Source organism: Heterodontus francisci, chromosome 11, assembly GCF_036365525.1.
Source record: "Heterodontus francisci isolate sHetFra1 chromosome 11, sHetFra1.hap1, whole genome shotgun sequence".
In the NCBI taxonomy this organism is placed as follows: Eukaryota; Metazoa; Chordata; class Chondrichthyes; order Heterodontiformes; family Heterodontidae; genus Heterodontus; species Heterodontus francisci.
This window is the reverse complement of record NC_090381.1, coordinates 48,116,031-48,136,956: the sequence shown is the minus strand read 5'-3', so window position 1 is coordinate 48,136,956 and position 20,926 is coordinate 48,116,031. Positions and strand designations below refer to the sequence as shown.

General features: G+C 41.6%; 1 protein-coding gene across 7 annotated transcripts in view; it reads right to left on the bottom strand.

Annotated features, from left to right (window-relative positions):
- The window catches only part of pxylp1 (2-phosphoxylose phosphatase 1), a 209,704-nt gene extending 189,510 nt beyond the window's left edge, over positions 1–20,194 (bottom strand). For 4 of the 7 annotated variants that reach the window (XM_068042116.1, XM_068042118.1, XM_068042122.1 and 1 more), the window contains exons 1-2: positions 20,093–20,194; positions 1,836–1,968 (exon numbers count right to left, since the gene is read on the bottom strand). In XM_068042116.1, coding sequence (XP_067898217.1) covers positions 1,836–1,926 — 91 coding nt within the window. In that variant the 5' untranslated portion in view covers positions 1,927–1,968; positions 20,093–20,194. Of the gene's footprint in view, positions 1–1,835; positions 1,969–11,129; positions 11,182–19,794; positions 20,070–20,092 lie in introns of those variants that run through there. The other 3 variants (XM_068042117.1, XM_068042119.1, XM_068042120.1) reach the window with 3 other exon arrangements.
- Between the last annotated feature and the right edge of the window lie 732 nt (positions 20,195–20,926).

Genomic DNA, 20,926 nt, shown 5'->3' with positions numbered 1-20,926 from the left:
CAACAGTGCTATCAAGTAGCACTTACTCATCAATAAACTGCTCACTGATGCTCAGTTTATGTTCTGCCAGGACCAGTGAACTCCAGATCACATTATAGCTTTGGTCCAAACATGAACAAAAGAGCTAATTCCAGAGTTCAGGTGAGAGGTACTGGGCTTGATAGCAAGGCAGCATTTGAATGAGTGTGACATCAAGGGGCCCTAGTAAAATTGAAGTCAATGGGAATTAGAGGGAAAACTCTCCACTAGTTGGAGTCATACCTATCACAAAGGAAGACGGTTGTGGTTGTTGGAGGCCGATCATCTCAGCTCCAGGACACAGCTACAGGAGTTCCTCTGGATAGTGTCCTGGGCCCAACCATCTTCAGCTGCTTCATCAATGACCTTCCCGCCATCATAAGGTTAGAAGTGGGGATATTCACTGATGATTGCACAGTGTTCAGTTCCATTCACTGCTCCTCAGATAATGAAGTGTCCGTGCCTGCATGCAGCAAGATCTGGACAATATCCAGGCTTAGGCTGACAAGTGACAAGTAACATTCACGCCACACAAGTGCCAGACAATGGCCATCACCAACAAGAGAGAATCTAACCACCTCCCCTTGGCATCCAATGGCATTGCTATCACTGAATCCCCCATTAACAACATTCTGGGGTCAGTACTGACCAAAGATTAAACTGGACAAGCCATATAAATACTGTGGCTATAACAGCAGGTCAAAGATTGGGAATTCTGCATCGAGTAACTCACCTCCTGACTCCCCAAAGCGTGTCTACCATCCACAAGGCAAAAGTCAGGGATTGTGATGGAACATTCCCTACATAGCTGGATGAGGGCAGCTCCAACAACACTCAAAGCTCAACAACATCCGGGTCAAAGCAGCCCACTTAATTGGCACTCACCACCACCTTAAGCATTTACTTCGTTAACCAACAGCCCACAGTAGCAGCAATGTGTACTATCTATAAGATGCACTGCAACAACTCGCCAAGGCTTTTGGCTTCTTTGACAGCACCTTCCAAACCCACAACCTCTACCCCCTAGAAGGACAAGGGCAGCAGATTCATGGGAACACCACCCCTCCAAGTTACACAACATCCTGACTTGGAAATATATCACCGTTCCTTCACCAGCACTGGGTCAAAATCCTGGAACCACATGGACTGCAGCACTTCAAGATGGTGGCTCACTACCAACTTCTCAAGGGCAATTCGGGATGAGAAATAAATGCTGGTCTTGCCAGTGATGCTCACATTCCGGGAATGAATTTAAAAAAAGTTAGTCTCTAAAACTTGATTTGAGTTTAATATCATTTCAAAATGAGTTTGATAGCATAATAGCATTAGAAGATTACTACTAGTAGATTAATTGTTAATCCTTGGTTCACCCAATTCTATAGGGACTGATCATTGAAAATATACTCTTTTGGGTTGTAATAGACAAGGTATGCTTACAGGAAATTCATATGAAGTATTGATATAGAAAACAGATCTATACAAACATTAAATTGTAACTGTTATGCTGTTTCCAGGTGTCTTTTTTACATTTGAAAACAGTTTAAAATTAAAAATAAAGGAATTGTTTGAAAATGAAAAGTCAAATAAAATTGTGATAAAAAAGTATTTTTAAAATGCACTAAAAACTGCTTAGATAATCGTCACCCATGGAACTACTTTGTTAATCAGTGATAGTGCGAAAAGGCTTCAGACACATGGTGCACAAGCAGTAGAGAAAGGCAGTTGCCACAGTGAGCTTTTAATGTCAGTGTCTTGCATCAGCAGTGCTAGATGTTTTGCTTATTAATCAGAAGTAAATCAGTGGGATCTGTACTTACAGAACTGCAGGCTGAGGCTCAGGACAGCCAACAGGGCAGCTACAGCCAGCAGGAAAAGGAAACGGCTTCGGAAAAACATTGTCACACACATTTTCACACTCCCATTATGATTGGACCTCCAACTCACTCTTCCCTGTGAAAGCAAATGTAATAATAGAGTCAGGCACAAGTAAGAATGAAGATGTCAATTCCAACATACAGCAGCTTAATTACTGCACTGGGAAGAACTCAAAGCATGAAGAATGAAGCTTCTGTTGCTATGACAATTTTCCTTCTTTTTGAAAAAGGTATTTGATTTTGATTAATAGCTTGCATTTACTCCTGGACAATATCTAGATATTATTAGTCATAAGATCAAACAGTTCTGTTGAAATTAACGTTTTCTTCTGTAATGAGCATAGATGTATAAATTTTTCTAAGTCTTGAAAATAATGCTCAGTTATAATACCTTAAATCCCTTTCAATTATAAGAAATAAGAAAGGTTACTATTAAAAGACTGAATAATTTCCAATAAAATAGAAATTACTGTTTTTTTTTCATCTAATGCTATCAGATTTGGACAGTTCTAATTCTGTAAAACATGTTTGGACAAGCAAGTCTTTACTCAAAGATTTTCTGCTGAAAGCAGACAGACAAGACAGACAGTGCATATTTCAGTACCAGACGGTCGAAACACATCAGGCAGGAAGCCACTAATTTTCAACTACATTTTTGAACTGGTTAAACAGCAGAAAAATCAAACAACATACTGCACAGTGTCAAGATATGTTTTTGTAAATGGCAATCTGAAAAATAAGGTTTAAAATACCAGTGAAGACATTATTGGATTAAAAATGATATAGGTTCACAATTGCTTTGCATGCACAATACGCTTGGGATCCTGACACACTGTGTCTATTTAGGAGCTCCTATGTTAAAAGTTAAGGATGTTATTATTGGTCTTCAGACAAAATAGAGAAAATATTGCTGCACTCAGAATTTTATTATGTTTAGCGAACATGCTGGTGACATTTAACGGCAAAAGACCAACAAATTATTTTTATATTAGTGATGGGTTATCTAGTTGGAAAAAGTGGAAAACCTATACTCCACAAGGAATAATAAGGTTGAATGGCAATGATAAATAATGGTCCCACTTCTGATGGCACTGATTCATGCTACCATTACATATTCAGCAACAGTATTCCTCCCACACCTAATCCCATAAGGGGGTATTCGGGCAGGTGGCCAAAAGTTTAGTCAAAGTGGTAGGTTTTACGGAGTTCTTAATGGAGGAAAGAGAAGCAGAGAGGCAGAGAGATTTAGGAAGGGAATTCCAGAGCTTGGGGCCTTGGCAGCTAAAGGTACAGCCACTAATGGTGGAGAAATTAAAATCAGGGATGCTCAAGAGGACAGAATTAGAGGAGTGCAGATATTTAAACAAACATTTGTTTCAAATAATAAAACTTACAATTAAAGGTCATACACTCAGGGTTCCACTGATAGCTCTGTTGGTTAAAGCAGTGAAGAGCTAAGCCATATAGACCAGAAAGATTCTAAGTCTGTGCTGACCTCAAACAGAGAGATCATTTAACCAGAATGCCTCTTGGTTTATAAAGGGAAAATTGACTATTCCTATTTCTGCTCTCTAATCAATGATACATTGTTGGTTGTAGGTGAAGGCAGGTCAGGTTTAGCTATTGTTCCATGGTTGAACAGCCTGCCAACATTCACTATCTATACTCACGCATGAAAAATGGCCAGTTGGGTAAGGTACCAGAGACTGACTAGCAACTGCAAAACTGTATCCCAGCAAGAGGTTAATACCTTCGAGAGAGGAGTTGGTGAGAAAATCTAACGAGAAAGGGAAGTGAAAAAAAAAAGCCATGCATTTATAGTCGCTCCTGGTGCAGCAGGTAAATATGGTGATAACACACAGAGATCAATTCCAGGAACAAAGTTGAATCTCAGTCTGCAATATCTAAACTGATCTCAGCTGGGTCAATAATTTGGAAGCCCTGAGCTGGAGGACAAAAAATGAGTTTTCCCACTCCTGTGACTTCTGTAAGGAAATGTGTGTCAGTTTACTCTGACTAACCAAACTGCTTTGCTGTCTGAGTGCAGACACAAAGAATATCCCAATTCATGTGACACACTAATGTGTTGCGATGCTCATGGAACTGCAATCCAAGCAAGAGTCAGGGGCTTCAGGAGAGAAAATTGGCAACAACAATAAAAGATTATACATTTACCACATGCAACATAACTTCATTACAAACACAAAAGCTGAAAAGTAACAAAAAATATTACAAAGGTCTAGTTGAGATAGGTTGTCAGTAACACCAGATAGAGGTGACTTCATCAAAGCCTATATCCAGGATACAATGTGGTATCACAGAAGTTGCTGAGCTCCCTAGCATCCGAAAGCTATTAAATCAGATCAGTTTAGCAGCACGTTATTCAACCTGAATTGGGAAGAGATTTCCTTTCCTTAGATTACAAATACTTGAGACAATTTAAAGGCCAGGCCATACTACTACCCTTGCTGGGATCAGCTAACAGTACAGACCAAGAAACACGGGGCTGAGTTTTCCCATCCCTATGGAGATGGGCTAGGAGGTGGGCGGGATGGTAATATGACATCAGAAGGGGAGCCTGACATCTTCCCACTGCCATGGCATACCACCAGCAGTGGGAACCTCAGCAACAAGGCCATCCACCCACCGGCAGACAATTGAGCCATTTAAGGATCCATTAAGGGCCACTGCCTGCCCCTGCCGTCACTTTTCCCCCATCGGGATGGCCTGCCACTGTGTGGGGAAATTGCCAGGTGAATTTGTTTTCACCCAGAGGCTGGTTGGAATCTGGAACACACTGTCTGAAGGGGTGGTAGAGGCAGGAACCCTCACAACATTTAAGAAGTATTTAGTTGAGCATTTGAAACTCCATAGCATACAAGGCTACGGGCCAAGTGTTGGGAAATGGGATTAGTATAGATAGGTGCTTGATGGCCGGCACAGACACGATGGGCCGAAGGGCCTGTTCCTGTGCTGTATAACTCTATGACGCTATGAATCCTGATGTCCTCCTAGTGGTTTCTGTCGTGGTGGGACCCCCTTCTTAAAGGCTGCTTCATGGCCCATGGAGGGGCTCCAGTGGCTGTGGTGCCGCAGTTGTTACACAACCCACCTCTCCCCCACCCCCAACACCAATTGGTGGGGCCTGCCTGCATGGCCCTGGCTCTTTTAAAGAAACTTACCTGTTCTTCAGCATTGGGGCACCCTCTCCTTCAAGCTGCAGTCTCGGCAACACTTCCGCTAGCTGTTTGCAATTTCTCTGGCTGTGTATAGCACTACCGAGACTGCTGACATGCCAAACCTCTGATTGGGCTGACAGCTCGGCGGGAGCATGCTGCCGTCCTCCATTGGATAGCTGCCCCGGCAATAGGCTGTTAACTGGCTATCGCCAGTAAAATGCAGCCCCAGTGTCCCACCACCCACCGGTGCAGGGTTGGCTTCGCTTTCGCCCTGGTCGCTGGATTTGATCCTCCTCAGAAAAATTCAGCTCATCCTGTATATAACCACTGAGTCATCACTGGAACCAAAACCTTTCATTCTCGTTATTAATTCATTATTGTTGAGCCAAAGATAGAGTTAGCTTTTCCATATAGTATTGTATTACATGGGACACAATGCATTACATGCTGCAAGAATGTTGTCACTGTGTAGATATACCAGGGAGCTACAGGAACAATGTGGGACAATTGCAAAGTTCTACTCCTCTCCTCGCACCACAGATCTCCAAAAGTATTACAGACCAGGAAGGAGACTCAGAGACTAGAGAAACTGGGATGCTTCTCCTTAGAACAGAGAAGGTTAGGGAAGATTTAATAGAAACTACGAAGGTACGAGGCACGAGTTGGCCATGACGGATTGGGAAACGTTACTTAAAGGGATGACGATGGATAGGCAATGGCAAACATTTAAAGAGTACATGGATGAACTGCAACAATTGTTTATCCCTGTCTGGCGCAAAAGTAAAATGGGAAAGGTAGCCAAACCATGGCTTACAATGGAAATTAGAGATAGCATTAGATCCAAGGAAGAGGCATATAAATTTGCCAGGAACAACAGCAGACCTGAGGATTGGGAGCAATTTCGAATTCAGCAAAGGAGGACCAAGGGATTGATTAAGAAGGGGAAAATAGAGTATGAGATCAAGCTTGCGGGGAACATAAAAACTGACTGCAAAAGTTTCTATAGGTAAGTGAAGAGAAAAAGTATGGTCAAGACAAATAATGGTCCCTTACAGTCAGAAACAGGGGAATTTATTATGGGGAATAAAGAAATGGTTGACCAACTAAATGCATACTTCGGTTCTGTCTTCACAAAGGAGGACACAAATGTCATACCAGAAATGTTGGGGAACACAGGGCTGAGTGAGAGAGAGGAACTGAAAGAAATCAGTATTAGTAGAGAAATGGTGTTGGGGAAATTGATGTGATTGAAGGCCGATAAATCCCCAGGGCCTAATGGTATGCATCCCAGAGTACTTAAGGAAGTAGCCCTAGAAATAGTGGATGCATTGGTGGTCATCTTCCAAGATTCTATAGATTCTGGAACAGTTCCTACAGATTGGAGGGTAGCTAAATGTAACCCCACTATTTAAAAAGGGAGGTAGAGAGAAAGCAGGGAATTATAGACCAGTCAGCCTGACATCAGTAGTGGGAAAAATTCTGGAGTCCATTATCAAAGATTTTATAGCAGAGCACTTAGAGAACAGTGATAGAATCGGGCAGAGTCAGCATGGATTTACGAAAGGGAAATCATGCTTGACAAATCTACTAGAATTCTTCGAGGATGTAACCAGTAGAGTTGATGAGGGGGAGCCAGTGGAAGTGGTTGATTTGGACTTTCAGAAGCCTTTCGACAAAGTCCTGCATCAGAGATTAGCGTGTAAAATTAAAGCACATGAGATTGGGGGGTAGTGTATTGCAATGGATAGAAAATTGGTTGGCGGACAGGAAACAAGGAGTAGGGATAAATGGGTCTTTTTCTGAATGGAAGGCAGTGACTAGTGGGGTGCTAGGACCCCAGCTATTCACAATATATATTAATGATTTAGATGAGGGAACTAAATGTAATATCTCCAAATTTGCAGATGACACAAAACAGTGTGGGAGGGTGAGTTGTGAGGAGGATGCAGAGAGGCTTCAGGGTGATTTGGACAAGTTGAGTGAGTGGGCTAATGCATGGCAGATGCAGTATAATGTGGATAAATGTGAGGTTATCCACTTTGGTAGCAAAAACAGGAAGGCAGATTATTATCTGAACGGCTATAAATTGAGAGAGGGGAATATGCAGCGAAACCTGGGTGTTCTCGTACACCAGTCTCTGAAGGTAAGCATGCAGGTGCAACATGCGGTAAAAAAGGCAAATGGTATGTTGGCCTTCATAGCGAGAGGATTCGAGTACAGAAGCAGGGATGTCTTGCAGGGCCTTGGTGAGGCCACACCTGGAATATTGTGTGCAGTTTTGGTCTTCTTCTCTGAGAAAAGATGTTCTTGCTATAGAGGGAGTGCAGCGAATGTTTACCAGACTGATTCCTGGGATGGCGGAACTGACGTATGAGGAGAGATTGAGTCGGTTAGGATTATATTCGCTGGAGTTCAGAAGAGTGAGGGGGGATCTCATAGAAACCTATAAAATTCTGACAGGACTTGACAGGTTAGATGCAGGAAAGATATTCCCGATGGCGGGGGAGTCCAGAACCAGGGGTCATAGTCTAAGGATACGGGGTAAACCTTTCAGGACTGAGATGAGGAGAAACTTCTTCACCCAGAGAGTGGCGAGCCTGTGGAATTTCCTACTACAGAAAGCAGTTGAGGCCAAAACATTGTATGTTTTCAAAAAGGAGTTAGATATAGCTCTTGGGTCTAAAGGGATCAAAGGGTATGGGGCGAAAGCCGGAACAGGCTATTGAGTTGGATGATCAGCCATGATCATGATGAATGGCAGAGCAGGCTCGAAGGGCCGAATGGCCTACTCCTGCTCCTATTTTCTATGTTTCTATGTTTCTATCTTTCAAAATCATGAATGATTATGGTATGAGTAAATAAGGAGAAACCATTTCCACTGGCAGGAGGGTCAGTAACCAGAGGACACAAATTTAAAGTGATTGGCAAAAGAACAAATGGCAAGATGAGGAAGATTTTTTTTTACACAGTGAGTTATGATGATCTGGCGTGTACTGCCTAGAAGGGTGGAGAAAGCAGATTCAATAATAACTTTCAAAAGGGACTTGGATAACTACTCAAAAGGGAAAAAAGACACAAAGAGCAGGGTAGTGGAACTAATTGGATAGCTTTTTCAAACAGCCAACACATGCACAATGGACCGAATGACTTCCTTCTGTGCTGGTGTCAAACTTTCTCTTATAACATTCCTGATGTGCCTTAGAACATTTTACGATGTCATTTTGTTTTATAACGTTCCTCTAAAGGGTCTTGGGACATTTTATTACATTAAAGGCACTATATAAATGCAAGTTGTTGGTGTTGTACAATTCTATACAATTTTTGGATTAGCTTAATTTCACATTTGCTGTTTCTCTTACATGCTCAAGGCCTAGAAAATGCAAGGAATTATTCCAAAACTGATCTTAATTGCTGGACCAAACATTTCTTTGCACTTAAGAGACTTCATTAAAGATGTAGCCAAGGCATGTTAGAAGGTAGAACAGCTGTGAATCCAGTAATTGCCAAGTGGATGCCAGCAAAATATAATTACATCCCCTGATAAATATTTCTGTATCTGACTGACAGCAATTGTATTTAGTTTACACTTCACAATAAGCCTTTTTTTAAAAAAAGAAAAGCACTTGTTATTCATATTGTGTCAAAACTGATAGCAAACTGAAAGCATTACTGATATTGTTCATTGTCTATCATTTGTATTTCACTTTTTATATGCTTTACCTCAAGTTATTAAGCACAACTTTGAGGAAATGATCCAATTTGTACAATGCATACATTGTAAAGTATAATGTCCAAGATATTGGCAATGTTACTTTAAGAATGTTCAAAGATTATTGCATCCCATATAGTTATAAGTAATGGACATGCTTTAATGAAAACTATAAAGCAAAGCATGAAATAAAACATCCAATCTTCACAACTTGAAGCTTCTATGTAATTTCTTTGTTAAAATATATTTATAAACAATTTAGGCATACACTGTGTTTAAGGAAAATCACTTGTAACAGTATGATAATGATACATATTCCATATAGTTTGAAATTTCTCTTGCGGTGTAAAATCATAATTTCTCCATATACAAAATTGTGGACTGGAAACACAACAGTTTAGAAATTGTCACAAAGAACAACCCTGTGCCAGAAAGGTCAGGCCCAAGGTCCACCCAATTTAGGCCTCAGGCCTCATTTACAAGCTAGCTGCAGACACCCTATTGGGCATTCCCAGGCAGTTCACCAGCAAAAAGTATTTCAATTTTGAACTGTTGCATTGCCGGTCCTCAGGTAAATCCTGGGAAAAGGAGCAAGCCATCAGTAGGAAGGGGGCAAGTGGGAGAGGGTGGTGAGCAATTGGGAGGGTGGGTGGTGACCAACAGAAGGAGTGAAGCGATCATGAGGGAGAAGGGGGCCTAGAAATTTGGGTGCACCTGAATGGTGAGGCCTGAGACCAAATATCAGGGCACCTTGGGCCTCATTTACATTGAGCCTTCATTTCGTGGTCATTGTCCCAGGAGTGCTACAACTTCCATATCAAGTACATTTTCTGGGTCCTTAACGAATACCAGGTTAAAATAACATTGCCTCCAATGGACTCTTTAACACACTGGGTCAAGCAATAGTTGTGCACCATTCAACCTATTCTGAATCTAAACCACCCGGGTTGTCTTTGTTTGTATTAGTGGTGATAGTCTTCTCATCCTCTTCCTCAATTCAAAGAGGGACTCTCCCAGTTCATTTTGGTACTCATCGCCTCTCGCTAGTCTATGCTGGCACCCTTCACCCTCTCTTCCTCAATTCAAACCGTTACTCTCCTCCACACCCTACACTTTTATGTTGGCACTCTCTTTCCCAACTCCATTTTGCACTGATACTCTCCTCTTCTTCCCCTTCAGTGCTACTCCAAACTCTTGTGGCTTGTTGCAGCATCCTATAGGGAGGAATTTCTGATCTTGTGAGAAGTCCCAACCACATGGTGCAGTGCTATTCAATCCCCAGAAACACAAACGTCTGGTTGGAGTTAGAAGCAATGCCGGTGCAGCTCTGATTCCCATCTTCAAACAATCAGATATTACCCTGAAACCACTGACCATAGATGAGTGCTAAATATGCTCCCTCAAGGCCTCTGCCAAATCCATTCATTGTTGGAAACCAGGACTACCACTCCATGGTATAGTGCATGATAGTTCATCCAATCATTGCATTTACTTAAAAGGGGCCTGAACCTGAACTCTCCATATTGTTCAATTTCTGAACCTGAAATAAATATAACCCAGCTCCAATGGAAAATTGTGAACTCCCTAAATTGGTACATGCAAGAGATTATCCCTGGGGCCAGCTCCTGAAATTAGCAGAGGCTCACTCAAATGAATATCCTACTAAATTTAAGCCAAGAAATAGAGAGAGAAAAATTACATTTCATATCCTGGCCAGCTGAAAATAATCAAGAACAGTGGAAATGGGAATTAAGTGGCTGGCTTCTGATACTACAAATATTGTATGACTCACAGGGAAGAGATACTAGCCAGTGGCGCAGTGGTTAGCTTCACAGCTCCAGCGACCTAGGTTCAATTCTGGGTACTGCCTGTGAGGAGTTTGCAAGTTCTCCCTGTGACCGCGTGGATTTCTGCCATGTGCTCCGGTTTCCTGCCAAAGACTTGCAGGTTGATAGGTAAATTGGCCATTGTAAATTGCCCCTAGTGTAGGTAGGTGGTAGGAGAATGGAGGGAATGTAGGATTAGTATAAATGGGTGGTTGTTGGTCGGCACAGACTCGGTAGGCTGAAGGGCCTGCTTCAGTGCCGAAACACTAAACTTTCTTGCATTGGAGAAAAAGGTATTAGTGTTAAATAAGATGTGGGTAAAAATAACCTGATAGTGCTGGCTCTTGAGCCTCTAGTAAATCAGTATAGTTAAAGCATCTGTTTCTGTAAGATCAATTGTTAAACTGCTCATGTGGAAATTAGATCCCATGACATTATTGAAAGAAGAGCAAGGGAGTTCTCTTAGTGTCCTGGTCAACATCCATTCCTTAATCAACAACCCCAAAAATAGATCATCACTCACCATACTGCTGTTTGTGGGACCTTTCTGTGTGCAAATTGACTGCCACATCTGGCTACAAAATAGAAAGTAGTTTCAAAGGTAATTAGTAGTAAATCAATTCAGGATGTCCTGAAGACATGTAAGGTGCTGTATAAATCCAATCATTTCTTTTCAGTGATTGGTCAGATGTTCTTACAAGTAACAATTCTTAATATTTGTTTTCAAATGTTGATAGGAAAGTGTAGACTTACAATAATCTCAGTTGTTGGAATTGAATAGGACAGCATAAATCCTATTCTGAATGCCAAGAGTTGTTGTGTCATGCTACATGCATGGTTTGTGCAAACTGCCTATGAAATCATGTTTCTTGTCAGGTAATTTAATAGTCATAAAGATTTAAGCAGCACAGGCAACAAGGTGTTTCTGGCAATGAAATTGTGCCTCCTTTTAACTTTCTTGCTTAAAAAAACACCATGATTTATATTGTGGGAATGAACAAAAAGTGTACTGTATTTTGGAATTCTATATAATGAGAGTTAGTGAAGAGTGGACTGATGCATTGGAATTCTATATAAGAATGAAGAAGTGGAACGATAAAACCTTAAATATTTAAACCAGTACCTCGGACTAGTTAGAATAACAGTAAGTAATTTTTCAAGCTTCTTACAAGTTGGTTGGTCTCCGTGTTCCTGGACTTTATGGTCTAGAGGTTCCCAAAATAGTCAAAAAGGCAATGAATGCTAGCCTTTATATTGAGAGGACTAGAATACAAGGGATAAAATGCATGCTTCAGCTACAGAAAGCTCTCATTAGACCACATCCAGAGTACGATAGGCCAAGTGGCCTCTTTCTGTGCCGTAAACTTTCTATGATTCTATACCTTGAGCAGTCTAGGCACTACACCTAAGGAAGGGTATATTGGCCTTGGAAGGAGTGCAGCATAAATTTACCACAATGATACCTGGGCACCAAGGGTTAAACTACAAGAAGTGATTAAACAAACCAGGATTTTATTCAATTAAATCTCCCTTTAAACTTCTAGATTTCCGGGAAGTTTTCAAGATATTGAGGGGAACAGGTATGGTAGATTGGGAGGAACTATTTCCTCTAATTGGGGAGTCCAGGATTAGGGGGCATAGTCAAAATATTAGAGTCAAACCATTCAGGAGTGAAATTAGGAAATACTTCTACACACAAAGGGTCTTATTCCTGCTGTCCTGGCCAATATTTATCCTTCAATCAACATCACAAAATTAGATGTCCTGGTCATTATCACATTGATGTTTGTGGGAGCTTGCTGTATAAATTGACTGCCACATTTCCGACATTATTACAGTGATTGCACTTCAAAAGTACTTCATTGGCTGTAAAGCACTTTGAGATATTTAGTGGTCATGAAAGACACTATTTAAATGGAAGATTTTCCTGACTTTAATTTCTCTTGACTTCACCATGAGAACAGATTGGCAGCTCTAATGAAGGATATTCACCCAAAACATTTACCTCTCTTTTTCTTTTTAGGCCTAATGTGTGCTTCCAGTAATTTCTGTTTTTATTTTAGATTTCTAAAGGTAATGGTGATATTAACTGCAGATAGATCAAGATAAAAGCCCCTTCATAAAATTGCAGTCAAATCTGATTATGTGTACACATTCTTTCCAGCAAGGATTAGATAGCAATCAATAAGAAGAAACTCCCCTATTAATTTTCCCCTATCTCAGGGGTGCTGACAGTAATTTTAAAATCTCTACTTTTACCCAGACTAAGATAAGCTAACACAATACAAGGAAAGAATTGACTCCTGGATCTTCTTGAATCTGGTTTTCAATGACATTCTGCTTGACCAATTGAGCCATAGGGAAGTTCATCATTTTTTTCCAAAAGAAAAGCTGCATGTACTTGGTCTGTCCATTAGTATAAGCAAGGCAGCTCTAGTAATATGGCTGAAATAGGGTTAGAACACTTAACCAAATTGTTTCATTTTAAGAACACTATTTATGGCTGGCAGTCAGCCTTCCAGATCCAAAATATAGTGTCCATCTTAGTTTACCAAGACTCTACCTACGCATCATTAGAACTTCAAAACAAAACAAATTTGATTTACATTTCCTTATAAGGGGCTCCAACATTTATTTTGTGAATGTTTTTGAAATTTACCATAAAGGCGATAGATAAAATGATGACTTAATAAAAACATGTGATTGCCTAATCCCAAAAGCTGTTATATAAGTCACCTTCTCATGCTGCTTCAGAGATTTATAGAATCATAGAATGGTTACAGAACAGAAGGAGGCCATTCAGCCCATTGTGTCTGTGCCAGCTCCATGCAAGAGGAAATCAACTAGTCTCGCTCCTCCACCTTTTCCCTGTAGCCCTGGAATTTTTTTCCCTTCAGATAATTATCCAATACCCTTTTCAAAGCCATGATTGAATCTGCCTCCACCACACTCCCAGGCAGTGCATTCCAGATCCTAACCACAGACTGCAAAAAAAAATTTCCTCATGTCGCCTTTGCTTCTTTTGCCAATCACCTTAAATCAGTGTCCTCTTGTTCTCTATCCTTCCGCCAAGGGGAACAGTTTCTCCCTACCAACTCTGTCCAGACCCCTCATGATTTTGAACACGTCTATCAAATCTCCTCTCAAACTTCTCTTCTCTAAGGAGAACAGCCTTAGCTTCTCTAATCCATCCTGTACCTGAAGTCCCCCATTCTGGAACCATTCTTGTAAATCTTTTCTGCACCCTTTCTAATGCCCTCACAGCCTTCCTAAAGTGTGGTGCTCAAAATTGGAAGAAATACTCTAATTGAGGCCGAACCAGTGTTTTATACAGGTTCACCATAACCTCCTTGTTTTTGTGCTCTATGTCTCTCTTTATAAAGCCCAGGTTCCCGTATGTCTTATTAGCTGTTTTCTCAACCTGACCTGCCACCTTCAATGATTTCTGCACATATACCCCCAAGTCCCTCTGCCCCTGCACCCCCTTTAGGGTTCTCATTCTTCCTCCCAAAATGTATCACTTCACACTTCTCTGCATTAAATTTCATTTGCCAAATGTCTGTCCATTCCACCAGCCTGTCAATGTCCTCCTGAAATCTATCACTGGCCTCCTCACAGTTCACAATACTTCCTAGCTTTGTGTCACCTGCAAATATTGAAACTTAAAAAAAAATTTTAGTCACGTTTTGCACAATGGGCCTTGGCCTTGCACCTTGGCTTCTCAACAAAAAGCACTGTCTTTTTCCTGTTTCAACTTCCTCAACAGGCAACTATTATTGTGGAAAATATCCCATTCTCCACCACATACAAACCCACTGTTTCCACCCGTTCTAGTTCTTTCTCCAGACAATGGACAGAGTACGCTGCCCAAAACGTCGAGGACTGTCAGACCTTCTAAGAACTCCTTTTTCAACGGAACAACTGCTCTTTTCAGAGCAAATTCACATAGTGTAAAACTGTAAATTATCTTACTCAATATTTACTAATGTTGCAAAGAGGGAAATATATCTGGCATCAATTCCACCAAGCTAGAGGAAAAATAATCAACCAGTCTTCCGACATCTGATCATTTGAAGTACAAGTGCACGCAATGCAGGGTTATGCCGAGCTGCAATGCTTCCCACAGTTGTATAGGTTACTAATAAGCATCATCTAGATTTGCAAAAGAATATTTGCAAGGGATAAGGGCGCTTGCGGAACCATGTGTGCATGACTCACTGCCTTCAGGGCAAGCCTAAAAAAGCCTTTTACTTAGCTAAATTCTGTAATTAAAATAAGTCAAAGAACAAAGGCTTATGGAATTTTAATCTTCCCAGCTCAGTTAACATCAATTTATAACTTCCGTTCATTTGCTATTGTTCAATGGGCTTCAAATCCATTTATCTACTACTGCACTTTCCAGATTTCATGAATTTCAATGGTAACTACCAGTCTGTTATGAGAACTGAAATCAGAAATTATTTTAAAAAGAGTATAGGTATTTGAACTGTCAACCAGTATAAACAAGGCTGAATCGATCCATATGCATTCAAAATACAGAATCCACATTACAGAACCCTGCCTCAACATAAACACAGTGTACAACTGGTAACCAGCTTATAGTCCTGATGTGAAACAGTGGCCATCTTGGTTTACAAACAAAGATCCTATAAACTCACTAAAACATATTTGGATTGAAATTCTTTTGCATGTCCTGCATCATGTTATGAGTATCCTAACCCACATCAAGTCTCTCTTATCCATCACTCCTGTGTTCGCTGACTTACATTGGCTCCCAAACCACCAATGTCTCAAATTTAAAATTCTCATCCTCCTATTCAAAACACCACTGTGGCCTTGTCCTTCACTATCCCTGTAACCTCCTTCAACCCTACAAACCTCCAAGAACTCTGCCTTCCTCAAACACTGGCCTCTTACCTAGGGCAGCAGTGCTCTCAGCCATCACAGTCCTCCTCAGCACCTGCTTCTTTGACTAAGCTTTTAGTCTCTCCTTCTAATATCTCATTCTTTAACCCTGTGTCAAAATTCATCTGATTACACCCTGTGAAATAGCTTGGGACGTTTCTTATTTAAAGGCGCATTACAACTGTAAGCTGATGTTATTGTAATCTCTGTTGATGTTCATAATATAAATATTTTTGTAAACATACTCTTGCATTCCAGGCTAGTACAGCTGATTGCTGGGGGGTGGGGGGGAGGAGGGTGCGGTTTAAACTCATTTGGCAGGGGGATGGGATACAGAGTGAAGATACAGTAGGGGGTGATGCACAGACAAATATGGAAGAGAAACTAAGTCAGTCTGGAAGGGAGAGCAAATATAGACCTGTTAAGGCACAAGCGAATAATGCAAGGCTGGATTGCATCTATTTTAATGCAAGGAGTCTTACAAGTAAGGCAGGTGAATTGAGGGTGTTGATTAACACATAGGAATATGATATTATTACTATCACAGAGACATGGTTGAGGGAAGGACAGGCCTGGCAGCTCAATATTCCAGGGTATAAAATCTTCAGGCGTGACGGGGGGTGGGGGGTGTAAAAGAGGAGGTGGCATTGCACTATTGATCAAGGAGGCAATTACTGCAGTAAGGAGGGATGATATCTTAGAAGGTTCCTCAAATGAGCCCATATGGGTAGAACTTAAAAACAAAAAGGGGGCAATCACTTGACTGGGAGTTTACTACAGACCTCCAAACAGTCAGGGAGAGATAGAGGAGCAGATATGTAGGCAAATCTCAGAGAGGTGTAAAAATAATAAATAACCAGGGAACGAGTAGGGCCCATTAAGGACCAAAGTGACAATCTGTGTGTGGAGCCGGAGGACCTAGGTGAGGTTTTAAAGGATTACTTTTCATCTGTGTTCACTATGGAGAAGGACAATGTTGGTGTAGAGATCAGGGAGGGAGATTGTGATATACTTGAACAAGTTAGCATTGAAGGGGAGGAGGTATCAGCGGTTTTAGCGGGCTTAAAAGTGGATAAATCCTCAGGCCCAGATGAGATTTATCCCAGGCTGTTATGTGAGGCAAGGGAGGAGATTGCAGGGGCTCTGACATAAATTTTCAAATCTTCTCTGGCCACAGGAGAAGTGCCAGAGGACTGGAGGACAGCAAATGTGGTACAATATTCAAGAAGGGTAGTAGGGATAAACCAGGTAATTACAGGCCAGTGAGTCTAACATCAGCGGTAGGGAAACTATTGGAAAAAATTCTGAGGGACAGGATTAATCTCCACTTGGAAAGGCAAAGATTAATCAAGATAACTGTCAGCATGGCTTTGTCAGGGAGAGATTAACCAATCTGATTGAATTTTTTGAGGAGGTGACTAGGTGTGTAGATGAGGGTAAAGCAGTTGATGTAGTCTAAATAGACATCAGTAAGACTTTTGATCAGGTCCCGCCTGGGAGATTGGGCAAGAAGGTAAGTGCCCATGGGATCCAGAGCAATTTGACAAATTGGATCCAAAATTGGCTTAGTGGCAGGAGGTAGAGGGTGATGGTCGAGGGTTGTTTTTGCAATTGGAAGCCTGTGACCACTGGTGTACTGCAGGGATTGGTGCTGGGGCCCTTGCTGTTTGTAGTGTACATTAATGATTTAGACATGAATATAGGAGGTATGATCAGTAAGTTCGCAGATGACACAAAAATTGGTGGTGTCATAAATAGTGAGGAGGAAAGCCTCAGATTACAGGGAGATATAGATAGGCTGGTAAGATGGGCAGAACAGTGGCAAATGGAATTTAATCCTTAGAAGTGTGAGGTGATGCATTTTGGGAGGACAAACAAGGCAAGGGAATATACAATGGATGGGAGGACCCTAGGAAGTACAGAGGATCAGAGGGACCTGGGTGTACTTGTCCATAGTCACTGAAGGCAGCAGCACAGGTAGATAAGGTGGTTAGGAAGGCATATGGGATACTTGCCTTTATTAGCCAAGACATAGAATATAAGAGCAGGGAGGTTATGATGGAGCTGTATAAAACGCTAGTTAGGCCACAGCTGGAGTACTGTGTACAGTTCTGGTCGCCATACTATGGGAAGGATGTGATTGCACTGGAGAGGGTGCAGAGGTGATTCACGAGGATCTTGCCTGGGATGGAGCATTTCAGCTATGAAGAGAGACTAGATAGGCTTGGGTTATTTTCCTTAGAGCAGAGAAGGCTGAGGGGGGACCTGATTGAGGTATACAAAATTATGAGGGGCATATATAGATTAGATAGGAAGAAACATTTTCCCTTAGCAGAGGTGTCAATAACCAGGGGGCATAGATTTAAGGTAAGGGGCTGGAGGTTTAGAGGGGATTTGAGGACTTTTTTTCACCCAGAGGGTGGTTGGAATCTGGAATACACTGCTTGAAGGGGTGGTTGAGGCAGGAACGCTCACAACATTTAAGAAATATTTAGATGAGCACTTGAAACACCATAGCATACAAGGCCACGGGCCAAGTGCTGGAAAATGGGATTAGAATAGATAGGTGCTTGATGGCCAGCATGGACACGATGGGCCAAAGGGCCTGTTTCTGTGCTGTATAACTCTATGACACTATGTCTATGACTGGCTTTCTGGTGCATCACTGAGGGAATATTGAACTGTCAGAGATGCCGCCATTTGGATGAGACATTAAACCGAGGCCCCATTTGACGTCTCAGATGGACTTAAAATTTTCTCACTGCACTCTTTGAAGAACAACAGGGTTAGTTCTCCCAGTGCCCCACCTAATATTTAACTCTCAACCAGCATCACTTAAAAATAATTCGCTGATCATTATCATATTGTTGTTTGTGGGACCTTGCTGTATTCAATTTGGCTGCCATATTTTGCACACACAGCAGTGATTGATTACACTTCAAAAGTACTTAATTTGCTTTAAAGGTTTGAGACATCCTGAAGTTTTGAAAAGCACTACTTCTTTCCTTTCTTTCATAAAATACATGTTAATATACTTTCTTAATAATCCAATAAAAAAGCACATTATTTATCTTGTTTACAATTGTTGAAAATTGTAATGTAAAAGTTTGCATTGAAACAGCTAAAGCGTTTGTTGCATCACAAACCTACATCAGCTGCCAACATGGCAGAGGTGTTTTGGAAGACTGCCATTCCTGGAACTGAATCCACTCAGAGACAAGTACTGAGGCAATTCGACCCTTCAAAAGCAGATCCTATGCCCTTTCTTACAGCTACAACTGGCTTACATTTCATTGAATTCATCTACTCCAATTCACTCTCTTTCTCAATCTTTCCTCAGTTTATTTCACAAATTCAGTGGCCAAAAGAATGTATATTTTCAGTACATGCTGCCTGACCTGAATGTTCCTATGATTTACTGTTTTGGTTAATGTTATGAGAATGTGAGTATGTAATGGTGAGATGTGCTTGAGTTATATTGTTACAGCTCTCAATATACTTCAAATGCCTTTTGTTGTCAAGTCCAAAAACTGAGCTTGCCGTTCACACCACGAATAATCACAAGTAAATCTCGGCCAAATACCCTGTAATCAGCCACCTGATAGTGCTGCATCCCATAATTGATCTGCAGGTCAAGTCAAAGAATTGGACTTAAAGCTTTATGTAAATTTCATGTCGTATAAAAAGCATCGAACAAACAATGCAAATCCTGAATGTCAATCAATATAATCTGATCATCATACAACGTAATCGAATATAATTTATTTTTTCTACAAAATAATTTTAAGACATATAAATAACTATAGTACATAGGTGTGAACAACATTCAACGAACCACCATTGTACTGAATTACATAGGATTAAGTAGGGTATACATAGTAACACACCATTCGGCCCAACCAGTCCATACCGTGCTTTTAACAAATAAAGAAAAAAAAAGGCTGAATTCAAGGTTTTCTTTTCCTCAACAGCCCACAGTCAATACTCTGCCAAGAGTCTCAGACGTCAGCTAATATCCATTGTTATCAGTGGTTAAATGTAATCCTCAGATCCACCGTGTAGTGGTGAGGAATATCACAAAAAGCTTGTTGTTCTCAATCGAAGCCAGTCTGCGGGTGATGTTTATGATCACATTGTGGGGAAAGCCTGCTGTTATTAGATGTTTTTGTTTCAGGTTCGGTTTAATTTCACAAATAAAAAGCCTAACTATTTGTACAACGGTACAGATCAGTACAGAGAGGCTGCTCTTAAATCACTCCTTGGAATGAGTTCCGAGTCCTTACCTTGTGTGGTTCTGGAGTGAGAAGCGCTGACAGCGTTGCTAGCATCCACTCTTTGTGCTTCTTTCCCTTCCCTTTGACAGATGGTGATTCACAGTCAGACGCTTGGAGGTGGGGAGCGCTCCTGCCTTTGCCGGTACTATTACTGCCGCGGTTCCCCCGCGACTCCCCAAACACTCAACTGGCACTTGCAGTGAGTGGAAAGGAGAAAACCCCCGCTGTGAGGCGATCACAGAGAGAGTGCAACCTCATCGACAGGCAAACAATGAAAGCAACCGAACTCCCAAAGCCACTTACTCACCTGCCCCTTCTTTTCACCCAGCTTTCCGCCTGCTCCCCACTCCTGAATCCGATAAAGTATTGTTCTCTTCCTTTCATCCAGTTTCTGGGAAAAAGTATTCAAGAACAAAAAAGTGTAATTGGCTGCCATCTACTGGTTGAAAGGGGGGAACTAGCCATACGTCGACAAAATAGGGGAGTACTGCTTGGACGGAGCACTGAACTTGGGGCATTTGGTGAGTGAATGAGTGCTGTTCCACTCAGTTACAAAACAAGAAGTGGTTCAAGTGAGGGAGTGAGAGACAGGGAGACCTGGTGAGTAGCTGGTAAGTGTTTCTAAATAATAGTCTATGGTGCATCTGAGAGCTTCGTGAACAGCACATTTCTAGAGGTGATCATCCTGCAGCTTAAAAATGTGCAGGCAGAGAGGGAATGGGTGACCGCCAAAAGGACAAGGCAGGCAGGGCAGGGTCCCGTGAGCACACCTCGCTCTCCAACCAGTATTTAGTTCTGAATACTAGTGAGAATAATGGTTACCTTGGGGAGTGCAGGCAGAGCTAAGTCCACTGCTCTTGGTGGGAAGAAGAGTGGAAGAGCAATAGTTGTAAGGGATTTGTTAATGAGGGGAACAGACAGGCACTTCTGTGGCTGCAGACCTGGCTCCAGGATGGTATGTTGCGTCCCCTTTGCCAAGGTCAAAGACATCACTGAATTGTTGCAGGGCATTCTGAGGCGGGTGGGTGAACAGCCAGAGCTCATGATCCATATTGGCATCAATGACATAAGCAGAAAGAGGGATGAAGTCCTGAAGGCAGAGTTTAGGGAGACAGGAGAGAGATTGCAAAGCAGGACCTCA